We start from the raw sequence: 24,212 nt of genomic DNA on the forward strand, positions 1-24,212 counted from the left end.
ATAAATAACATACATTAAAACCAGCTTAAAGCGAAACAAAGAAAAATCGAAAACATTCATTTTTTTTTAAAAAAAAGATCAAAGCATCCAACCATCTGAAGGAGGCCACAGATAATTAAAAGCTAAAGTCCTGGGGGGGGGGGAGTTTTTTCTGGGTGCCTAAAGATATACAGTGGTAACTCTACTTTTGTTCACCTCTGGTTACATATCCTTTGGGATATGCACGCGGCAAACCCAGAAGTATTTTTCTGGGTTTCGCTGTGCATGCATGCACAAAAGCGGTGTAATACAACACGCACATGCACAGAAGCAGTCCCTCTGCTTGCAGAAACCTTGGGATCCAACCAGAGCTCCGGAACGGATCCCATCCGCAACCGGAGGTACCATTGTATAATGATGGCGCCAGGCGAGCCTCCCAGTGGAGAGCATAGGGATGCCTAGAAAGTTGAAGTAATTTTAATCTGTCTTAATATTTTAACTTTTGTATGTTTTAAAGTATGGTTGTGAATTTTTCCTGATTGTATTGTTTTATCTTTCATAAACGGCTTTAAGGGTTTTTTATTTTTAAAAAATCAAGCTCTGTATAATTTTTTATATGGAAGTAAATAAATAATAAATTCCACAGGTGGAGAAGTATTCTACTGTGTATGCCAAGTTATATGCACAGATGCAGGTTTTAAACATTCTATGTTCCAATTACTATAATTGAAAGAGATACATCTCACCAAAATGTGCCCAGATACCCTATGCACCTTCTGCTGCTGCTGCTTGCGTGCTTAATGAATATAGATGGTCAACTTTAAGGCCTCTGAAGCTCTCCTTTTTTAGTGTTCTTTATCTTTACACGCCTAGACACGCCTTCAAGCAAAAGACTCCTTCAAATAGATAAGGCATGTCCATCAGGTCGATCGCCTGGGTTCTCCAGGTCGATTGCAGGAGTTAAAAGAGAGATCACCAGGTTGCTCCTGAACGATTGAGATGTGCTATGTCCTATCAGTGTGGACATAGCCAGAGCCAGTGTGGTGTGGTGGTTACGAGCGATAGACTTGTAATCTGGTGAACCGGGTTCTCGTCTCCGCTCCTCCACATGCAGCTGCTGGGTGACCTTGGGTCAGTCACACTTCTCTGAAGTCTCTCAGCCCCACTCACCTCACAGAGTGTTTGTTGTGGGGGAGGAAGGGAAAGGAGAATGTTAGCCGCTTTCAGACTCCTGCGGGTAGTGATAAAGCAGGATATCAAATCCAAACTCTTCTTCTATCGGTGCCATTGGTGTTGCTGTTAAAGGTTTTATTCCCTTTGTCTGTGGCAGAGTTGGGGGGAAGAAGAAATGGGTGCGGACTGTAGGGTGAGCGATCTAGAAAAAAACCTAAACAACTCTGGCTTCCCTCCCTAAAAAAAGCTCAGTGACTTTGGGCAATGACAATAGGTAGATCACTGCCAGTTTTATTATACTGGGAGTAGATCGCAGTCTCTAAAGAGTTGGACATGGCTGAAATAGAGAACTATCCTCTGCAAAGTAGGACCCATCATGACCCTGCTAGGGAGTATGCATAGGATTCCAGTCTTACGCTCCTGACCCCTGTGCTACATCGGCTTTTCTTTACCATTGCATAATGTAATGGCATTCCGAATAGCTAAGCTACAGCGCAGCGGTAGAAAAAACATGTGCTTTCCATGCAAAAGCTTCCAGGTTTGATCCTTAGTGTCTCCTGGTAGGGCTAGGAAACATCCCCTATCCAAGACCCTGGAGAACTGCTGCCAGTTAGTGCCAACAATAGTGCCAATTAGTGCCAATTAATAGCTGCTGGGAGTCACAAGCAGGGAAAGTGCCATTTGACTCAGATCACGCTTGAGGGTTTTTTGCATTGGTGGCAAGCTGTGAGAACAGGATGCTGGGTTAGGTGGACCTTTGGCCTGATCCAGCAGGACTCTTATTGCATTCCAGTAGATGGTGTGACTCAGTCTAAGGCACCTTTCTATGTTTTCCTATGGGAATCTCAGATCAAAAATGATCCCTGTTTAATCATCTCATGCCGTCCATGTTCTTCAGTCTTCACGGTCAGGAAAGTTTTCCTGACTGAAGGCCTGCCTTGCTTGCCAGTAGCAGGATGTTGCGCTAGCTGCGGCTTAGCAGGCCTGGGCCTCCGAAATGTGTGTGAGGAAATACTCAAGTCTTAACACCCGACATCATAAGGGGTAATAACCTGACTGGCAGCCCATTAACGCCTTGTTATAAGCCCCTTGCTTATTCACAAGAGAACACAAAACCACTAATGGAAACCAGAGACCACTTCAGCCTTAGGAATCTGTTAGGCACAGTTCGTCTAATGCACAGTCCTGTTGTCAGGCTGGCTAGAAACCTCATAGACAGGAAAAAACAAGGGGATTTCCATCTTGATAATAATAAGAATAATGTAGAAAAGGGTAACCAATCAAAATGACCCGAGGGCTGGAGCTCAATTAGCAGCATATTATTTAATTAATAAATTATCTGACACAACACCACTTAAGAAAGGGAATTAGACAAATAAGATTGTGCAATTGAACTTTATAGTTGTCAGTGGATTAGAAGCCTATTTTGGCACCAGGGATGTATTATATATACACACACAAAAAAAAGAATACACACACACATAGTAATGATAATAAAAAATATAAGCGGCCTCTTTGTATCATCACCTATTGCAGAAGTAGGCAACCTCTTATCTGACAAGGACAACATCAAAGGCAGATTTAGGGGAGCATGACTGGTTCAGCTGCAACTATGATGTAGAATGGAAGACGAGAGACTGGGGGGTACCGAATTTTGGCATTGCACAGGGCTAAGTTTGAGGCCCCAAGGTCTGCCACGACAGCATTTGCAAGTGGAGGCAACTAGAAGTGTCATGGAACTAGAAGTGTCATGGATTTATCAATCTGGAATACAGATCAATGTGCTTCCTTTTTTACCCTGTCTAGAATCCCCACTCTCCTTGGAAGCAAGCACCACTGCTTTAACTCTCAAATAAGCGTACAGAGGATTATTTATCTATTTAAATTGCAACTAGCCAACCATTCTGGAGAACGAGCAAAATGAGTTTTATTCTAACTTTAGTTCACTATACCCATGCACATGTGCACACATGGCAGAAGTATACTGATTTGTCCTCAAACTGCTAGTAACTTTTTTTTAACACCAGAGTAGTTTATTTATATAGAATTTAAATCCCTCTGTTTGCCATGAATGGTCTCGAGGCGGCTTTCAATGGTGCACCACAATAAAAACACAATAGCAAAACAGCAGTAAGGCCACAAAGGTAAAAATAACAATGCCAGTCAATAAAACTGCCAATATCCATTAGAAGGATTTCAGTTGGTTAAAATGAGGGTTGAAAACCTGTGGCCCTCCAGATGTTGCCGAAGTACAGCTTCCCTTTCCCTAGCCATTGGTCATGTTGAGTGGAGTTGATGGGAGTAAAGAGTTCAGTAACAACCCTGCCCTAAGCCTTGCTCTTTGGACTGAGCAGCAGAGGTCAATCTTTTCCAGGCCTCCACCACTGATATGTCTTGCCTCTTCCTCAGGGATGAGGAACCTGAGGCCCTCTAGATGTTGCTCGATTCCCATCCCTGAGCTAGAGACAAGACAAGCCAATGGCAGAGGCCTGAACAAGATTGGTCTCTTTGTTGCTCAGACTAAAGAGCAGGATTGATTAAGAAGCTTTCGTTGCAGGGGCATGGAAACCTCTGGCCCTCCAGGTGTTGTTGGACAACAACTCCCATCGACATCAGCCAATGAGCATGGATGATGAGAGTTGTAGTCCAGCAACATCTGGAGGGTGGTAGGGGAATATGAGAGTTGCAGTCCAGCCACTGAGCCACAAGAGGGAGGTATCAGCATCCCCATGGGAACCCCAAAGTTTGTTGCAATACAAATTACACACAACACACAATCCCAAAATCTGAGGGGGCAACCCTTGAAAGAGAAAAAGCCAAATGAGGGCCAATCATGCTCAATAACTACTGAATTTTGAATGGCAGTTGGGAAAGTGGGGTGGGGTGTGGACAGAATGTAGTACAGTGGTACCTCGGGTTAAGTACTTAATTCATTCTGGAGGTCCATTCTTAACCTGAAACTGTTCTAAACCTGAGCTACCACTTTAGCTAATGAGGCCTCCCACTGCCACCACGTGATTTCTGTTCTCATCCTGAAGCAAAGTTCATAACCCGAGGTACTATTTCTGGGTTAGCGGAGTCTGTAACCTGAAGTGTATGTAACCTGAAGCGTCTGTAACCCGAGGTACCACTGTATCCTGCAACAGTGCATAGAGGGCTTGGCAGCAGCACGTCCTCTTTCATGGCAAAAAAAAATACACTGCAACATTTTGTTGCAGATTCCACCCCTTGTTACCTCTCTAGTAACCATAACCTTGCACGTTTCTAAGAGCAGACACAGTTATTACCTTATGTAGAACAACCAAACTGGAATGCTTGCAAACATCAAGATTTGTTGTGTGCATGCGTGCGCGTTTTTAAAGTGAGAGCTATTTTATAACATATACAAAGGGAGAATTATTTTGCTGTCAGCATATCCTGGTTTCCAAAGTATCGGAGTATTTATCCTAGCGGAACATGCTATTGGCTGGCTGCTTCCCCGAGTTTCTTTTAAGTTCATTCATAAGATGGCAGTCGATGCAATTCTATTTCATGATGACAGTCATTAGTCACTGAACCAGAAACCTTTCTTAGTACCGGCTGAGTTAGCCAAATGTTTATCTAGGTTCCTTAACGGCAGGATTTGTTGATCTTCTACAGTGCAAAACTATTAGCTTGTAGTATCAGCATCAACTGGTGAAAATCTAATAGAAAGTGTGAAGCAGGGGGTGAGAGAGACACAATGTATGAATAATTTTTATGGGAATGTCATGGCCCTTTAGAAAAATGTCATACACTGTTCCACCCCCCTTTGCTATTTAATTGCAATGTCATAGTAACAGAAAGCAGCATACCCAATTCTGCACGGCTGAATAAGCGCATTCAATAAAGAAGATTTAACAGAGTAAATCAAACACTGGATTAAACATTTTCTGCATAACAGACCACAAAATGGGCATTCATTTTACCAATAGATCCTCTGCATTAGAAACAAATAGAAGTGCCCACCGACATAATTAAACAGCACATTCAATGGCGTGATTGAAGAATATCCTTATATTTTATTGAACAAGCACCCCAGTCAATTACAATTGCCGAAACCTATTCAAGAATGAGCAAGATTAAATGCAAAATGCAGCCATTTGCATTCAATAAATTAATTTGTTTTCTTTTGTACATTTTTAATCGGCAAAAGTTGGGAATCATTTGTAATCCATGGATGGCATTTTAACAAATGAGCCGTTTAAGTGCAATTAATTAATATGTATGGAGGAGGGGGGTGGGGAGTGAAATAATAAAACATGCAAATCTGGATTTAGTATTCCATTTTTTAAATTCTTCTTACATTCAGAAGCGGCTGCCTTTAAAAGTGATTTCCCATTACTGCAATGGCTTTGAGCAAACTACAGGGATCATAGGGGCAGGGGGGAATCACAGAACACAATTTTTGGGGCGAGCCTTCCAGTTCTCACACTAATAAATGTCTGTTTGTCGCCACTGTTAAAAAGAAGTAATATTTGGGACTCAGCATTCCCGTGCCGCATATGACTATAAATTAGTTGAATATTTTTACTTCCATTTCATTATGAGACAAAAGTTGCACAGTGGCTCAGGTGACTTTTGCAAATGTAGTTTTGGAGAATACTTCACCAGTTTCACTGTTGCCCACCGGTAGTTGCAAACATAGATTGACAGTGAAATCCTGTTTACTCAGACATAAGATCAACTAGGTTCAATGCAGCTTACTTCCTAACAAGCGTGTGTGTAGGGTTACAGTCTAATTTTTTTAAAATTAAAATACTATAATTAAATGCACATTTGAAAATCAACATAACCCACATAAAAGCCTATACCAAGTCAGCTATTGTTCTCAGACAATAAGGCAGGAAAACCTACTCACACACTTTAAAATTCATAGGCCACATTGTACTATTTAACTTAGGGTTGGCAACCCGTTGTAAATCTTCCAGTTGGTTAGTGCTCTTGCTTTCAACCAGTTGATGAATCAGACTGCAACATTCCAATTAATGGCTGATGCGGGTTTTTGTTTTTGCTTTTAAATTAATCTCCAGACTGTAGGTGATACTTCAGTACAAAAGTGTCACGCTGAAACACACGCAAACACACCCATCCCACTCATTGGTCAGTGAAAGGAAAGCCCTCTTTATTACTTTCAATAGACGTGTGAAACAGGCAAACACCATGACCCTCTTCACTTTGTGAGTTTAGCTGATGATTTATGAGACAGCGCGAGGTGACAGGGCTAACTATGACTCTATTCTTCCCATCAGCTGGTGGTCTTCAACCACAATATAAAACACACCAGCTAGTTAATATTGGCACAGACAGAAGACAGCACTACTGATGTGCCTGGGATGTGCATTGTTTTGCATGGCTGAGGCCTGCAATCACGCAAAGGCAACTTGGGAAAACGCTAAGAGGATCCTGGATCCCAAAGTCTCTCCTCTATCTGCTGTATACTAAACAGACCAAGTTTATTTTTTAGAAGGTGAGAATACTTAAGGATGTTGAAAGAGAAGAGGGATAGGGATCTGTAGCTTGTGGGCTAGATTGGAATACTGCAATGCATTCTATGTGGGGCTTCCCTAGTGTTTGAGCTGGAAGCTGCAGCTAGCGCAGAATGCAGCAGCAGAGCCGCCGACAGGACTGAGACCCTTTCTGCATCTAACACCTCTGCTCAGAGATCTACAATGGTTACCCATTCACTAATGGACAAGTTCAATGTGTTACTATTAATATAGGTAAAGGTAAAGGGACCCCTGAACATTAGGTCCAGTTATGGCCGACTCTGGGGTTGTGGCGCTTATCTCGCTTTATTTGCCAAGGGAGCCGGCGTACAGCTTCCGGGTCATGTGGCCAGCATGACTAAGCCACTTCTGGCGAACCAGAGCAGTGCACGGAAACGCCGTTTACCTTCCCACAGGAGCGGTACCTATTTATTTACTTGCACTTTGACGTGCTTTCAAACTGCTAGGTTGGCAGGAGCAGGGACCGAGCAACGGGAGCTCACCCCGTCACGGGGATTCGAACCGCAGACCTTCTGACTGGCAAGTCCTAGGCTCTGTGGTTTAACCCACAGCGCCACCTGCGTCCCAACTATTAATATATAAAGCCCTTAATAGCTTGAGTTCAGTTTTGCCTTGTACAGTCATAGGTAAAGTAAAGGTAAAGGTACCCCTGCTCGTACGGGTCAGTCGTGTCCGACTCTAGGGTTGTGCGCCCATCTCAGTTAAGAGGCCGGGGGCCAGCGCTGTCCGCAGACACTTCCAGGTCACGTGGCCAGCGTGATGAAGCTGCTCTGGCGAGCCGGCACCAGCGCAGCACATGGAAACGCCGTTTACCTTCCCACTATAAAGTGGTACCTATTTATCTACTTGCACTTAGGGGTGCTTTCGAACTGCTAGGTGGGCAGGAGCTGGGACCAAAAGATGGGAGCTCACCCCGCCGCGGGGATTCGAACCGTCGACCATGCGATCGGCAAGTCCTAGGCACTGAGGTTTTACCCACAGCGCCACCCGGATTAAATATGCTTCGAGTTGAGTGCGTTCAAGTTGCGCTCCTCGGCAACCCGGAAGTAACGGAGTGCGTTACTTCCGGGTTTCGTCACTTGCTCATGCGCAGACGCTCAAAATGATGTCACGCGCATGCGCAGAAGCGGCGAAAAGCGACGCGTGCGTGCGCAGACGCACCGTCACTAGTTATGTTTACCTCTAGATACGAATGGGGCTCCAGAACGGATCCCGTTCGTATCTAGAGGTACCACTGTATATGCCCAGTCAACTACTTCAGTCTGCAAAAGTGACACAGTTACAGGTGCTCCATAATACTCGTCCTATACTTGTAAGTATAGCCAGTGGCGTAGCGTGGGTTGTCAGCACCCGGGGCAAGGCAAGTAATTTGCGCCCCCTAACCCGTGGATTTGCGCCCCCTAACCCGTGGATTTGCGCCCCCTAACCCTAACCCCCAGATGTTGCGCCCGGTGCGGCCGGCCCCCCCTGCACCCCCACGCTACGCCACTGAGTATAGCAGCACCCCACAGTTGGAACTCCTCGCGTATTGACATCAGGCAGGTGTCTTCACTGTATTCTTTTCGGTGCCTGCTTAAAACATTTTGTTTAGACAAGACTATCCAGGCTTGCTGACGTTTACATGCGTCTTATCACTTTCTAGGTATTGTTGGTTTTATGTTTTCTAAATGTCAGTTTTCACGGATTTTTAACTGGGAACTTAAAAGTTTTATTATATATATATATATGTAAACTGCTTTTCTTACAACCAAGCAGTATAACATGCACTTAAATAAGTAAGTTAAAATTAAACTCAATCATCGTCTACAGGTGGCAGATTGTGTAGTTTTGTTGGTGCTCTGGTTCCAGGGCAGGTAGGCATGGAGGGGAGGGCTGGGCCTTTTCAGCAACTTCCCCTGGGGACAGGTTTCTCAGAATGAGGAGCTGACTATGATGAAGGCAATTTATAGGGTCTGGTGAGTCATAAGAACATAAGCAGGGTCCTGCTGGATCAGGCCAAGGGCCCGTCTAGTCCAACATCCTGTTTTCAGAGTGTTCAACCAGATGCGCCCAACCACAACAGCACCTTCCACAACTGTGATTCCCAGCAAATCATCTTCAGAGACCTACTGCCTCCAACACTGAAAGTAGAACATAGTCATCATGATAAGAAGCTACTGATAGCCTCCATGATTCCATGTAGAGTCAGCTGACAATCAGAAAACTGTCTAGCAGGCACCCTTGATCCATGAGCTTTTTGCTGAAAAGCCAGAGCAAGGGTGGCACAAGAAACAAGGCACTGGTCACTACAGGTCCTGGTTTGAGACCTTGTGCCTTACATCACTGGCTCGTTCAATGTATCTCTTCTCACAACAGGGCCAGCTGCTGATCTCAGCAAACCTGTGGGCTATGCAGTATATTTCTGTTTCTCTTGGTATAATTGACAGCTCAGCCTGGCCCTTTTCTGTCCTACTAGTCACCTTATCCACATATTACTATTCCACACCATCTTTTCATCGCGAAGCCAGTGTGTTTTTGCAATGACATTTCCCTTCAGAAATGGCAGGGAAGGAAGCCACAGACAGAAAATGAAATTGTCTGAGAAGTGTGGCGTTCTTCAGAGGGCATGTAAAAGTTGGGCCATAAATCAAGATTTGTGAACAGGGATAATTCACAGATCTTGATTTATTAGGATAAGTATTGCTGTACTATTAATAAGTATTACTCTACTATTTTATTCCATTTTCAATGACAGATTGAAATATCTCAGAATTGTTTGAATCAGTTGTACTGGTGCTGGCAACGGGGGTAAGCCAGAGCGGGCGGCAGAGGCCAGGCTGCTCTTGAGATGTCTGTGTGAGAGAAAATTGTTTTGGAAACAGGGTAAAAGGAAGCACAAGTGATTGGTCTTTTCTCTCCTATCACTTCTATATCTGACGGCCTTTGGGAGTGCCAGTGTAATATGGCGGGAATTCTTTAAAAAAATAAAATACATAGGGTTGCCATATTTCAAATTCCTAAAAATTTAGGAAACCACCAAAATTGTTGAGCTTTTTTTAGGGAAATTGATTTTAAGCTGTTTCTGCTGCTGCTTTTTCCAGTTTGTCAATTCAGCAAAACTCCCCCGATGCCATTTTCACACCTGAAAACAGGACACGTCCTGACGTATGGCAAGCCTAACTTATTGCTCCAGGGCCAAGAAACAGCAGCACTCTTCAGATATTCTTAGCCCTTATCAACTCAGCTGGTTACTGTGGTGCTCTGTGAGAGAGCTTCTCCTTCAGATTCTGAAATTATCCTAAGCCTGATCCACAGTACTTCAGAACAAGGCTTTTAGTGCTCCCTGGGATAGTATTCCTGTCAAGCTACTACAGGTGCTCACTATCTGCATTTTCCTGAAACAATTGAAGACAATTGTTCCAACAAGCTTTCTCAGCTGGGGAAATAGGTCTCTACCATGGCTGTCTACTTGTTCTTTTTAAAAAATTTATTGGAAATTATTTTCTTTGTTGTTTCTATTGAATTTTGCATGTTACCTTGAGGCATGTGTGTAAAAGAGGATATAATAATGATTATAATAATGATGGAGAAGCATGGAAAGTTATTTTTATATATATCATATTTAACATAATCCAAAGCGGAACTAATTCCAGTTCATTTCATTCAGTTCACATTCGGTTCAAGTTCATCCAAATAATTATTGGCAAGTGAGAATGTTATGAGCTGCTGTGCTGAAGTATAAAATATACTTAAGAAGACTTAAATATCAACACTGAGAGTGGAATGAGAATTGTTTAATTTATTTCTCCCAGCCATTATGATATTGAAGCTTAAAGACTCAAAGACTCTAAAGAGTAAACAAAAAACACATGTAGGAGAAAGAACTTGAAGATGAACCAGAAATCATTCAAAGTTCTACCCACCAAACAAACTTAATTCATGTTCAGTTTACTTGGCAATGGTGGGAACTGCTTTCACATGAATCAGAGATTCTTGAACCAATTCAATACAATTTGTTGAGCCATACTAGTTCATTCCAAGCCAGCGGTGCGAACTTGGATACAATATTGGGAGAGGGAGTTATTCCCTGCCCTGCATAACTGATTACAAGATGTGCACATGCACACCATCTGAATAGCGATGCCAATCAAAAAAAATTTGGAGGGGTACCCCCTCAAATATTTTATTGGGGGGGGGTGAAGGGACCTTGGCCCTTAGGAGTTGGCTCCCATGTTCCAGACACTAGTTCTACCCACATTATTGCCATGACGCAAGGGGAAGAGCATGATTTGTGGGCCCCACCCTTCCCTCACATCCCCATTACCACTCCCACAGCCCTTCACACATTGGGGGCTGAACTTCTGCAATAGGAAACCTGCTTTACTTGTTTAGGTTCTGTTTTCGATGTGAGTATTGACCTCAGCAAAGGTGAGGCTAGGGTACCCTGAACAGCTTTGTGAAGCGCTCAGACTAAACACTGTGTTATGTACTGAAGTTCTCGCCCTGGGCCAGCAGGGGGATACTGTAGATAGTTTTCACTCAGGTCCACATATGCAAATAAGGAATTGAAAGTGACGTTCAGTGATTGGATAGCTACAGAAAATGGTTACTGTTGCGTTCTAGTGGAGCTCTATATAAGCAGGCTGGCTGAACCCTTCAGTTCAGTTCTGTTCTGGCCTGTGAATAAACAAGAGCTGTTTGAAGAATTGCTGTGTCGTCTGATATGTTCACCCACAACTTAACACACCGCATGACTGCAGAGCTCAGACACCGCTTCAGCAATTGTTCCTCTTTGTCTCAGTAGTGGGCAGCCTTCCCCATCAGCATCTTTTGTCCTACAGGGAAGGAGAGATTCTGGTTGTGCTGGTGCTTCTAACATGGACTCCTCTGAGCCCATCTATTCCATCTATAAAAACAGTTAAACACTTTGATTCTTAATTCAACATGATTTACATACCACGTGATTGCAAAAAAAAAGCCCACCCCAAAACCCAATGACTACCCTCTAAGCGGTTTACAGAAATATAAAATAAAATACTAAATGTATTGATAAAAAAAAGTTGATACTGATATTTAAAATTTCAAAAAGTGATAAAACGCATGTAATTTCTGCATGTCTACATAGGTTTGCCTAAAAATATTTTAAGCATATGTTTTATGGATACTGTTTTTATTGATGATTTTAATATTTCTTGTAAGCCATTTTATTACAATCAAGTGGTATATAAATGTTGTTAAATAAAAGCAAAATAAATATGTAAAAACAATTTCAAATCCAATCCAGATTCGCATATAGATTTTAGTTTAAAAGGCTTGTTGAAAAAGGAAGCACCCAAAAAGACTACAGAGATGGTGCCCATCTGATACAGAAAGGGAGGGAGCAGGTGCAGCAACTCTAAAGCCCTGATTCCTACCTCATATGGAATGGATCTCCTGAAAGGGTGGTATCTGTGGGATGCCCTCTCCTGGAGTGATGAATTTGGGGATACAGTATAGGCAAACTAGCAAGCATTGAACTAGTTAGTGCATGAAGGGGTAAAAGATTACAGAGTTGTATTGCTAGATAGACTCAGCTAGGTTATGCCCCCTCTCATCTCTAAAGGGAGGAAGTGAAGCTTACTTCCTTTCTCTTTGGCTGTCTCTTGCTCTCCATCCTGTAATCCACCAAGCAGGACATGTGTAAGCTTTCTCCCAAGCTTACAGCATGTGTTTGGAACTATATTCTGTAATTTCTACCCCATTGTATTTTGCTTGTGTTATGCTGGCTGCTCCATGGAACAATGCGTGACCGAGACCTTGAATTTGTAAGTAAAGCCTTTTGAACTTACTTAACAGTGTGCAATCTGCTCATTGCACGAGGGGTAAAAAGAGGTCAACTGCTGTGTGCAGCTGAATGGGATAAGAGATCTAACAACCCACAGTCCTAGTGCTTCACTGTGCTGCATATTTTTGTGCATTTAATACTCTGTCTGGAACTGTCTGTGTGCAAGTCCTTCAATTTGAATCCAGGCACCCAGTTGTTTCCCTTTGTTTTTCACCCACACATGTGGGTCCACAGGATTCATATATTTAATTCCCCACAGTTTTGGTACTGCCTAACTCTGTGGCAAATATAGAGAGGAAGATAGGAAGATATATTTCTGATGCACACTTCATATGAAGCAAACATTTTCAAAACACACCGGTCCATCTTGTTAAGTGTAGAGCGGGGTATATGGCTAATGTATGATTTATGACAACTGTGGTGTGAAATGTGTAAAGCTACAGATTTTAAGTCGTGGAACTCCGTATTCTTATTCTTCTTGCACTGTTGTACCTAGGAATAAAAACTATGAGGCATCAACTGCGTGTCAGCAGAAGACAGCTTGTAAAATGCCAGCCCTTGAAAAGAAAACCTTTTGCTTAGAAGATTCTAACACAAGGAAGGGGGTTGAAGGAGAAAAGCTGAGAATTTGTTAATCTGAAAAAGTTATGAAACTGCTAAAAAGCTCCTTCAGAAAACGCACCATAAATATCATCATACAATTAAAAAAGGTTTAAGGTGATCCATAAAGTTGAGTGAATTGATGTCTCTCATATGCAGTATTTTAACTTAGGCTTCAAGAGAGAAACCATAAACAAAAAGCTATAAAGGCATCAGAAGAAATGGGTTCTTGCAAGCTCAGATTCTTGGGAAGAAGCTTACGTTAGAGCCAGAACAGTAGATTTTGTACTGACGTGTGGATATGCGGGCTGAAAATACTTGTCCCTTGTATGCATGGTGCATGAACGCCTTTGCTTTTCCTGTGGAAAATGCAAGTGACACCAGCACAGGACTTTGGGCACTGCTCAACAAAATGCACAGGATGGCTTAAAAAAAGTGATGTGATACACACTACCATTTAAGGAAGACTATTAATTCCAGAGTCTTACATTGCCTATCTATATCACTGCACAGGAGTTTGGTCCTTTGCCAGGGACTGCTCCTGCATATTTCTTTACAAAAAGCGGTTGTTTAAATGAGCATAGGTCGTTCACAGCAGACTGCAAGCACAGGGATTTTGTACTCAAATTTGCCTAACATGCTTCCATTCCACGGTCTTCTACTTATTCTTTGGAAATCTCAGATCGGGCTGCAGTCTAATACCAACTTCCCTGGGGATAAGCCCCATTGAAAGCAATGGGAACATCTTGCTGGCACCCAACAGCTGCCCCTCCTCTTGACCATGTAGGACCTCCCTAACTATCTACATCAGCCTTTGCTAACTCGGTGCTGTCCAGATGTTTTGGACAGCAACTCACATCAGCCCAAGCAAGCACAGTGCTGGCTAGGGCTGATGGGAGTTGTACTCTAAAATGTGTGGAGTGCACCAAGTTGGAAAAGGCTGCTCTGCATTTTTGTTAGAAGCAGCTGTGTGTGGAGAAGAAGGAGACCCACTTTGGATCAGGACTGTGTATTAGGGGAAAGTTTGTTAAGGATGCTGAAAGGTATTAAGGCAACCCCGTATTGGGAAATTTTTAATGTCTAATGTTTTACCATTTTTTTATGTGCTGTAAGCCATCCAGAGTGGCTGGGGAAACCCAGCCGGATGAGTGGGATATAAATAATAACGTTGTTGTTGTTGTTGTTGTTGTTGTTGTGAGACCCATAGTAAACCACAGCCCCCTCGATTCTGTGGGGGAGGCCGTTACTGTTAAAGTGACATAAAGATAAAGGTAAAGGAACCCCTGACCATTAGGTCCAGTCGTGACTGACTCTGGGGTTGCGGCGCTCATCTTGCTTTATCGGCCGAGGGAGCCGGCGTACAGCTTCCAGGTCATGTGGCCTGCATGACTAAGCTGCTTCTGGCAAACCAGAGCAGCACACAGAAACGCCGTTTACCTTCCCGCTGGAGCAGTACCTATTTATCTACTTGCACTTTGATGTGCTTTCGAACTGCTAGGTTGGCAGGAGCAGGGACCGAGCAACGGGAGCTCACCCTGTCAAAAGTGGCATAAGGCTGCATTAAATGTATGGTTGTTGATGTGAGTCTAGACCAGTACATGGCTTCCCCCAAATATTTCTGGGAACAATAATTTGTTAATGGTGCTGGGAACTGTAATTCCCAGCGAGGAGTAAATTCTAGCTCCAGGATTCTTTGGGGAAATACATGTGCATTAAATGTGTGGTATAGGTGTGATCACAGACACCGATATTATTTGGTCACTGTTGTTCCTAACTTTAAAAAAGAAATGTTTCACTTAACAGTTAGTGAAATGTGAATGAGTGGCTCAAGAAATGCATCTTTTCTATTGAAATTACCATCTTGTGCATGCTTACTTAAGAGCATGTCCCTCTGAGCTCTGTGAAGCTGACTTCTGATTTGAAGTGCATGAGATTTATCTGATAGGGTTTTTTTTTTCTTCCTGTGCAAAGTGTTTGTACTTTGACAGAACTGCTGAGACTTCCCTACTGCAGAAGTTAGATTTTTCAAGGCATGCTTTCAAAAGAGAGGGAGAGAGGGAGAGAGAGAGAGAAAGAGAGAGAAGAATGGGAAGGATTGTTTAAAATGGGCACAATCCTATTAAACAAGTGAAATCTTAATTTGTATTTGTATGAAATCAAATGGAGTGAATTATTTGGAGATGATTATAATTGTCATTGTCATCAACATAATCATCATCATTATTTTTTTGTAAGTCTAAGTGGCTGATGCAAGATGAATTATTTTAAAATATATATTCCCCCCACATGCCATTGTGATTCTCTCTTGTGGCAATGTGCTTGAAGCTGGTACTTGCTTTCTTCAGCCCCTGAACTTTTCACAATGTAGCTGTCATCTTTTAACAAGCATTTAAAAGGAAAGAGTCTAAGAATGGAAACTGTGGTGTTGTTTGTAATTTTAAAAATATTTCCCCATTTTTTTAAAAAAAAATACACTTCATAGCTTCATTTCTGCACAGTTGGGAAACAACAGTGTAGAAGTAGGACCTGCAATAAAATGTTTAAGTATCATAGAATCACAGAATTGTAGAAATGGAAGGGACCACAAAGGTCTTCTAGTCCGCCCCTTTGCAATGCAGGAATCTTTTTGTCCAATGTGGGGCTCAAACCTACAACCCTGAGATTGAGAGTCTCATGATTTGTTGTCTGGAGTTCCAGTCAGCTACGCCCCTTTTCAGGATACTCCATTTCATTCCTTCTCCTTGCACCCAACAGGCAGTTAGGATTCTGCGGCCTCTGGGCATGCTCAGTCCTCAATGGTCTGTTTTTGTTTCCCACACACAAGGGCTTCTGAGAAAACACATCATAGGAATGCTTGCAGTAGGAACATAGATGATAACGATTGCTGCTGCTATTAGTAATTGTTAGTTGTTCGTTCTTGCACATTGTGTTGTTTTTATCAATTTTTGTAATTTTATCTACTTGTATAGTGCCCTGTGGCTTGTGTAAAATGCAGCGTATAAATCATCACCTACATAAATAAACAAGGAACATTACAAAATATAAATACCTTAATGCTTAAGGATGAAAAGGGGGTGGAGAGGTGGGCGGGCAGGTGGATGGGATTGTTCCAACAAACCTTCAGTTTCTTAAAACAAACTTCTTCAAACGCAAGGCACATGAGCCCCACCCACTTTCACAATGCCCCACCAGCTGCCCCCTTTTAAACAGTCATGGCCAGGTGTGCCAACTTGAATTAAAATATTGGGGATAGGGGAAGTAAGCCCCGCTTTGCATGCATGCAGTGCACACACACCATTTGAATGGCAACACCCAGTGCTTCTTTTCTGGGGGGATGCAGGGGTACACGTACCCCTAAACATTCTGTGAATCATTGTACTTTTGTCCATTTACTGTATTTATTTTACCCAATTTGAACTATAAAATGGTGATTTTCTTGAGTCAAAATGAGAGTACTCCTAAACTTTTTTTTAAGGAAAAAAAGCACTGGCAATTCCCACCATCTTTTATTGGGGGGCGGGGGCGGCAAAGACTCCTCAGTCCCTAGGAGTTGGCTTCCATGGTCATGGCTTACCCCAAAGAATCCTGGGAAGTGGAGTTTGTTAAGGATGCTGAGAAGAAGACCCTCAATTCTCCCACTCCCTCCAAATGTTATGGTAGATGGAGAAAGTGTCTCTATCCATTTTCTGCACACCATGCATAATTTTATAAACATCTATCATGTCACTTGCCTTTTCTCTAAGTGGTCTAAACCACTGAGCCTCTTGGGCTTGCCGATCAGAAGGTCAGCGATTCGAATCCCCGCGATGGGGTGAGCTCCCGTTGCTTGGTCCCTGCTCCTGCCAACCTAGCAGTTCGAAAGCACACCAGTGCAAGTAGATAAACAGGCACCGCTGTGGCGGGAAGGTAAATAGTGTTTCTGTGCGCTTTGGTTTCTGTCATGGTGTTCTGTTGTGCCAGAAGCAGTTTAGTTGTGCTGGCCACATGATCCGAAAAGCTGTCTGTGGACAAACGCCGGCTCCCTTGGCCTGAAAGCAAGATGAGTGCCGCAACCCCATAGTCACCTTTGACTGGACTTAACCGTCCAGGGGACCATTTTACTTCTAAGCTAAAAAGTCCCAAACTTTCTTCATAGGGGACTTGCTCCATCCCCTTGATCATTTTGATTGCCCTTCTCCCCTGAAACTTTTTCGACTATATAATATCCTTTATGAGTTCAGGCTACTTCAGAGTAAATGAAAACAGAATGTGGCAGAGGAGACCCTTCTTCTATATGTAACAAGAGTGGTTATAGTAGGCGCTGAAGCGTTCAGGTAGTGTCAGGAACTGATTGCAGAACACCGTTGAAAGAATACTTTCCCGGGCTGTCTACAAAGATTATAGCAGAAGGAATCTCTGGCCTCCCACATATTTGTTGGACTTCAACTCCCATCCACTGCACTCAGTATAACCAATGGCCAGGGGTGATGGGACTTGTAGTCCAGTGACCAGAGTGTTGATTCCCATTCTCTTCGTGTGTTTGCCTTACCACTATGGAGAGGAAAGCAAGCAAGGCTTTTTCTTGCCGCTAGGTGGCAGTGCTTTCGGGTCAGGGGCTGCCCGAAATCTAATGGCAGATGCAGACAACACGAATTGGGGATTGTATTATGTTTGGCTATCTTGCAAGGGGAGAGAGGGGGGAAAATAGGATGAAAAATGTCTTAGAGAATACCTAACAATTTTCTGATAGGAAACATTTGCCTCCAGAAATAGAGATATGCACCATTCTTCTTTTTTCCCTCTTACTGGGCGATCACTCATAGCCGAGTAAGATTGTCTTCGACAAACACGGTCTTAACAGTGAGTCCGTAAGTGACTGTGGAGGCCAATTCTGGACCCACACATCCTTCCACAGTGGGGACATTGGTTTCCAGGCGGGAGTTGATCACGGTGTGGATTTGCCAAGCGTGCCTTCCTCTTAGCACGTGGGATCAGGTGTTAAACAGGGTTGTGTTATTGCCCCAACTCTATTCATTATTATGCACTATATATTTAATACACCCCCTAAAAATCCTGGAAACTGTAGTTTGTTAAGAGTGCTGGAAACTGTAGTTCTGTAAGAAGTACAATTCACGGTATTCTTTATGGGGAGGGGTGGGGGTGTATTAAATGTATGATGTGTATGCAATCTCAGCTGCATGTATCATAAAATATCATGAAATGATGAAGATTTGTTGCTCCTTACCCCCTTTTAAAAAATGGCACCCATCCATAAATCTGACATTTACAGAAAAGTTATGAGGATATGTTATATATTATGTTTTTTGCTTTGCTTTTCATATGAGATGGTGGTGATGATACACCAAGAACTGCCTTTCCCCACATGAACCAACCCAGACCCCACCCTCATCAACTGTGTCCCTTATTGTGAGCCCAAATGGAAAATATTACAGGACTCGATGACCCTTGGGGTCCCTTCCAGATCTACAGTTTCTGATTCTATAAACTTTTGCTCTGGAGCAATAATGTTTGGAATATTGCTGTTTTGGAAAAAGTTACACTCCATCTTTGAACATTGCAAGGCACAACAACTACACTGTGTACTTTTTAGGCTGGATACTTGCGGGATTTTAACTTTGCGTTCAAATGAACACCAACAGCAGCAACTTAACACTGGCTCCTTGTGAGATCTGGAACTCTTGAGTTAACTATATTGGTTTTGGGTTTTTGCCACAGAATAAGATAGATGATTTGTGCTGTTCTTTATCCCCATGGTTCCTTGTCGTTTTTGTTTTTCTCTGTCTTTGTAATGCTGTTTATTTTTTTAAAAGATAAAAAAATAGAAAAAGAGCATGCCAGTGCAAAATATATTTAAAAATCTGATTGCACCCGAGTCAACTAGGACAGAGAAGCATGGCTGCATTCCCCTTTGACAATATAAAACCCTTCCTTCTTCTGTTCCCTGCACCCTCTATCAGTAATTGGCACACAGAATTACTTTGGGGATCAGAGAACAAAAGCAACGAAAAGCACCGAAAGCCCTGAATCATGTCCCAACCTCAACATTGCATCCTCTGCTGCATTACCGTATTTTTCACTCTATAAGACCTAACCATAAGACGCACCTAGTTTTAGAGGAGGAGAACAAGAAAAAAAATTCTCTCCCTCTCTGCTCAGCGCCTCTCCAGCAAAGTGGGGGGAGAAATGGAAGGGGCTCCGTTTCTCCTCCCGCTTTGCTGAAGGGGCGCTGCACAGAGAGGGAAAGCTGCGCAGCGCCTCTCCAGCGAATCGAAGCCAGGAGAGCAAGAGGGATCAGTGCGCACCGATCCCTCTTGCTCTCCTGGATTCAGCGAAAGCTGTGCAGCCTGCATTCGCTTCATAAGACGCACACACATTTCCCCTTACTTTTTAGGAGGGGAAAAGTGTGTCTTATAGAGCGAAAAATACGGTACTTATTGATGGCATTTTTAGCACACTTTTCCTGCAAGGAACCCATGGCAAGACACATTGCCCTGTTCCTCCACCCAGCCCTGTGTAGAACTTGCCTGAGGCCCAGGGTGAGAGTCTTGTTAGAATAAAGTTGTAAACTCTTATCAAAAAAAGCAGCCAGTCCCGGAGGCCCCTACCCCATCTCAGCCAGCTTAGCTTTCTGAGACCCGGGGCAAGTGTATCTGGCTGCCCCCCTCCATGCTCACAACCACTCTGTTCAGAAGGTTAGGCTGCGACAGTGGCTGGACCTACATCTGAAGAAATGGGAACCATCTTTTCTGTAGGTGGCTTCCCCTTGTGGCAGGCTGCTGTTACTGAGGCCTGGAACATCTTCTCAAGGTCTGGACCAGCCACTCCAGCTGGTGACTGGCCCTCCAGGACAGGATGGGCTCTAAAAGCATTGTTCTTTGGGCTGGACCTTTGCATGAGCAACAAATGATCTTCTTGGCTGTGGTGTGCCCCTCAGTTCTGATGCACCTCTGACAAGCTGCTTAGGTTTCAGCTGCTTAGGTTTCAACACCATAAGTGGTTTCAAACAGCGTGCTTCCACTAGCACAAGGGCTTTGGGTTGTACCACAGAATTCCCTTTTCCTTATTCTCTGCCCCCCTCCCAACCCTTTGGAGCAGATCTGGGGAAGATGCAGTGGATGGGGAGCAGGACTGAAAGCATCTGCCAAGAACATTTTCATTAATCAAGAATGCAAGTCGGAGGTTCGAAGACAATCAGATACTGTCATAATTCTGTCCATAAATTATGCTGACTGGTGATCTGGAGAGAGAGAAATTTACAATAGATTTTAACTGGTTTTGTATATGTAACTGCTTTGTATATACAGATAGGTAGCCGTGTTGGTCTGCCATAGTCAAAACAAAATAAAAAAATTCCTTCCAGTAGCACCTTAAAGACCAACTAAGTTAGTTCTTGGTATGAGCTTTCGTGTGCATGCACGAAAGTTTCTGAAGAAGTATGCATGCACACGAAAGCTCATACCGAGAACTAACTTTGTTGGTCTTTAAGGTGCTACTGGAAGGAATTTTTTAATTTTGTTTTGCTTTGTATATGTTTGTATATGTTATTATATTGTAAATCACCTCAGGATGCCTCATGGAAAGTGATTAGTAATACAGTGATACCTTGGGTTAAGAACTTAATTCGTTCCGGAGGTCCGTTCTTAAACTGAAACTGTTCTTAACCTGAAGCACCACTTTAGCTAATATGGCCTCCCGCTGCTGCCACGCGATTTCTGTTCTCATCCTGAAGCAAAGCAAATGGAATACTGGGCATGGTCCACCTCAATAAAGTATTGGTTACGCTGCCATTTTCGCTGCCCTCCATCAAGTCTGCTCGCTGATTTGCTCAAAGACCCTTATAAATCAAGATGGTATCAGCACCTTGAAAAAAAAATTGAATCTTTAGGCATCGAGCTGGAGCTCCTGTACAATTCTAATGAGCAATATATTCTCCATAATATCCTAACTAGACTAAAGGATGTCGAGAGACAAAATATTATGGCAGCTGTAAACAAAATTTGCTCCCCCAGATTCTACGATTTAAATATCTTAGATTGCAGAGCCAATTACGTCTCTAAATTAATAATCCCAGCCCAACGTAGGGCTTTTATGCTGGCCCGTTTGAATGTTTTTCCCTCAGCATTTGTCTGGGGAAGATATCAAAACATTCCCAGAAGCAAGAGATTCTGCAGATGTTCTATGAATGTCCCGGACACTGTAGAGCATATCCTCTTTCATTGCCCATTGTACAGTACGCTCCGTCAACGCGTGCTGTCCCCCCTTTCGGGTGGTCTGGAACCCCAGCAAGCTGAATGTGTGGGACTCTACCTATCCGACGCTGACCAAAGGGTAACGGCGGGGGTAGCCGAGTTTTTGGCAGCAGTCCTCCAAGGAGCAGGTTAACAAGGAAAACCACTGATTCTATATGTATATATTTATATTTGTATGTAGCCAACTCCTGCCTTTTTATATATATCTCAAGGCTTTTATATGTTATTTTCCTTTTACGGTTCTACCAACATAATGCCTAATAAAGGTTTGATAAGTAAGTAAGTAAGTAAGTAACCTGAAGCACCACTTTAGCTAATATGGCCTCCCGCTGCTGCCACGCGATTTCTGTTCTCATCCTGAAGCAAAGTTCTTAACCCGAGGTACTATTTCTGCGTTAGCAGAGTCTGTAACCTGAAGCGTCTGTAACCCGAGGTACCACTGTACATTATTATTATTATTATTATTATTATTATTATTATACATCCTACCTTTCAGATCCTAATCGAACACTCTAGCTACTACAGGGTCAACACAATGACTGCATTTTTGGATTCCCCTTGGGTGTGTGACTAGGGACTCTGCTTGGGGGCATGGCTAGGTGTGTATAAGGGGAAGCTGTCATACTGAGTGCCTGCACTTCAGACTTTTGAACGACATCGCTGGCGAATAAGGATTCAAATCCAGCTCACCCCTATCGTAGTTCAACACTCTAACCACCATACCACACTATCTCTTGTGACAGTGGATGTTAGCATGTAGCTTTTAGCTCTGAGAAGTGCACCCCAGGAACTTTTGCAACACTGTGGTGAATGTTGGTGCTCAAAATGTCATGCGTTGGTTGCCTCTATACACTTGCATGGAATGCAAATCCAACCCTCCCTCCCACCTTAGCATTCTCCCCACCCCTCCCTTAACATCAACAGAGCTGTCAATCACAAAATAGCATACCTAATACTTAATAAGGAATGCCACATCTTAGAGACATTAGAAACAGATGTCACTGCATTACTTCACTGCTGATGTATGTAATAGAAATGACACTCTAATTAATTTAATGCAGTATAAAAGGACTGATTATTTATCATGGCTGACAATAAAATTAAGAAAACATTCAATTACAATCAAGAGTAATTCATTATTTATTGATTTTGCATTATGCACATATTAATACAGTGCGTTTAATTACACAGGAGACGGTATCATTTCTCTATTGACAATCAACCCTTTGAGTCAATTTCATCCCCCCCCCCCCCAATTTCATTTCAATAGGGAGTTTTAGGATATACTTCTAGCAGTACCAATCTGTGAAATACCAATCTGGTGCCCTCCATATGTTTTAGACTACAACTCCCATCATCCCCAGCCAGCAGATAGGTTGGTGCGGGCCAACCATAAGTATCCCTATGTGTGGACAGTTAAGTATGTTTGTGTGTGCACATCTCAATGTAGTAGCCTCAGATTTGCATCTTAGCATTGCTAGAGACTGCTGCACGTTCTGAATCTATCACTGTATGTTGCTCATCAGACATAGGGATGGGTTGATCTGTCAGTTTTATTTTTGCTTAGCTTCTCATCTTTCCACTCTTTGGTTCAGTTTTCCACATTTCTCAGTGAGTTTGTATTTTAAGAAAAAGGGTCTCACAAAAATTCTTCAGTATTTTAATGTGCATTTTGTGTGTGTGTTTGCAAACAAATTTCCTGAATATGTATTTTTTTTGTATCGCTGGCTGCATACACACTAACAGCTTAAAATGCAGTGAGGTTTCAATTTGCACATTGCTGTACACACCAGAGGGGGGGGGCAGGGATGTCTTCAACCAATGAACACTACCTGTATCCACACACCTTCAGCGCCCAGAACTCCTTTTAATGAAGCTGTCATCTGCACATGTGCAATGGCTGTCTCAGAGGTACACACATCAGCCTTACTGGGAACTGAACGTGGCTTATGTCTTTAAACTGGATGGAAGCCAATTTGAGGGAAAATCAGGCAAAACAACTGTATTGCGCAAGAAACTACAGAATATTTATGGATTTTGACTAACATCACATGTACACAATGATGTGTGCTTTTTAATGCACACTTTCTCATAATGTATGCATATTTGTACATTGGGGTGAGGTTGGAGGACTGTGTTGCAAAATTTTGAGAAGTGTGGATTTTGAAAGACAGCTGCGTTTTGGTTCATCTATTGTTTCAGTATGAACAACCTAGAGAGGAATTAAACCAAATTTCTCCCCTGCCCTTAGTCTGTTGGCGTAGATGCTGGAGACATGGTCACATGTAGAGGTCAGACACCATATTAGGTGAACAGAGCTTAAGGGCCATGTTCTGGCTAGTTTTATTCGAAGCTGCCTAGGAGGGGTTTGTTCTTAAAAGCAGCACATAAATTCTTTAAATTAGTAACTCTGGAGATTCCTGCTGCACATACATGCATGCTATCAATATTTGCCAACCTGATGCCCTCCAGATGTTGTTGGACTACAACTCCCACCAGTCCTAACCAGTGTGTGCTGGGTGGGGCTGATGTGAGTTGTAGTCCAACAACATCTGGAGGGTATCAGGTCAGCGAAAGCTGTTTGGAATACACAAAAACATTTCTCCCAAATGGGCTGAGGAGAGTGCTTTTACTAGGGACAACTACTTTGGGATATTTCATGGTAAAAAGGCAGCAGTTGGAAGGTACGAGTACAGTGGTACCTCAGGTTACATATGCTTCAGGTTACAAACTCCACTAACCCAGAAATAGTACCTCGGGTTAAGAACTTTGCTTCAGGATGAGAACAGAAATTGCGCGGTGGCGGTGTGGCAGCAGCAGCAGGCCCCATTAGCTAAGGTGGTACCTCAGGTTAAGAACAGTTTCAGGTTAAGAACTGAT

General features: G+C 43.0%; 1 protein-coding gene across 1 annotated transcript in view; it reads left to right on the forward strand.

The window, feature by feature from the left end:
- Window positions 1-12,305: 12,305 nt before the first annotated feature.
- Window positions 12,306-24,212, forward strand: part of DACH2 (dachshund family transcription factor 2) — a 324,276-nt gene continuing 312,369 nt past the window's right edge. The window contains exon 1 of the mRNA XM_079961677.1: window positions 12,306-12,463. Within this exon, the coding sequence (XP_079817803.1) occupies window positions 12,432-12,463 (32 nt within the window). The 5' untranslated portion in view covers window positions 12,306-12,431. The remainder of the gene's footprint in view (window positions 12,464-24,212) is intronic.

Source organism: Podarcis cretensis (assembly GCF_951804945.1).
Source record: "Podarcis cretensis genome assembly, chromosome: Z".
In the NCBI taxonomy this organism is placed as follows: Eukaryota; Metazoa; Chordata; class Lepidosauria; order Squamata; family Lacertidae; genus Podarcis; species Podarcis cretensis.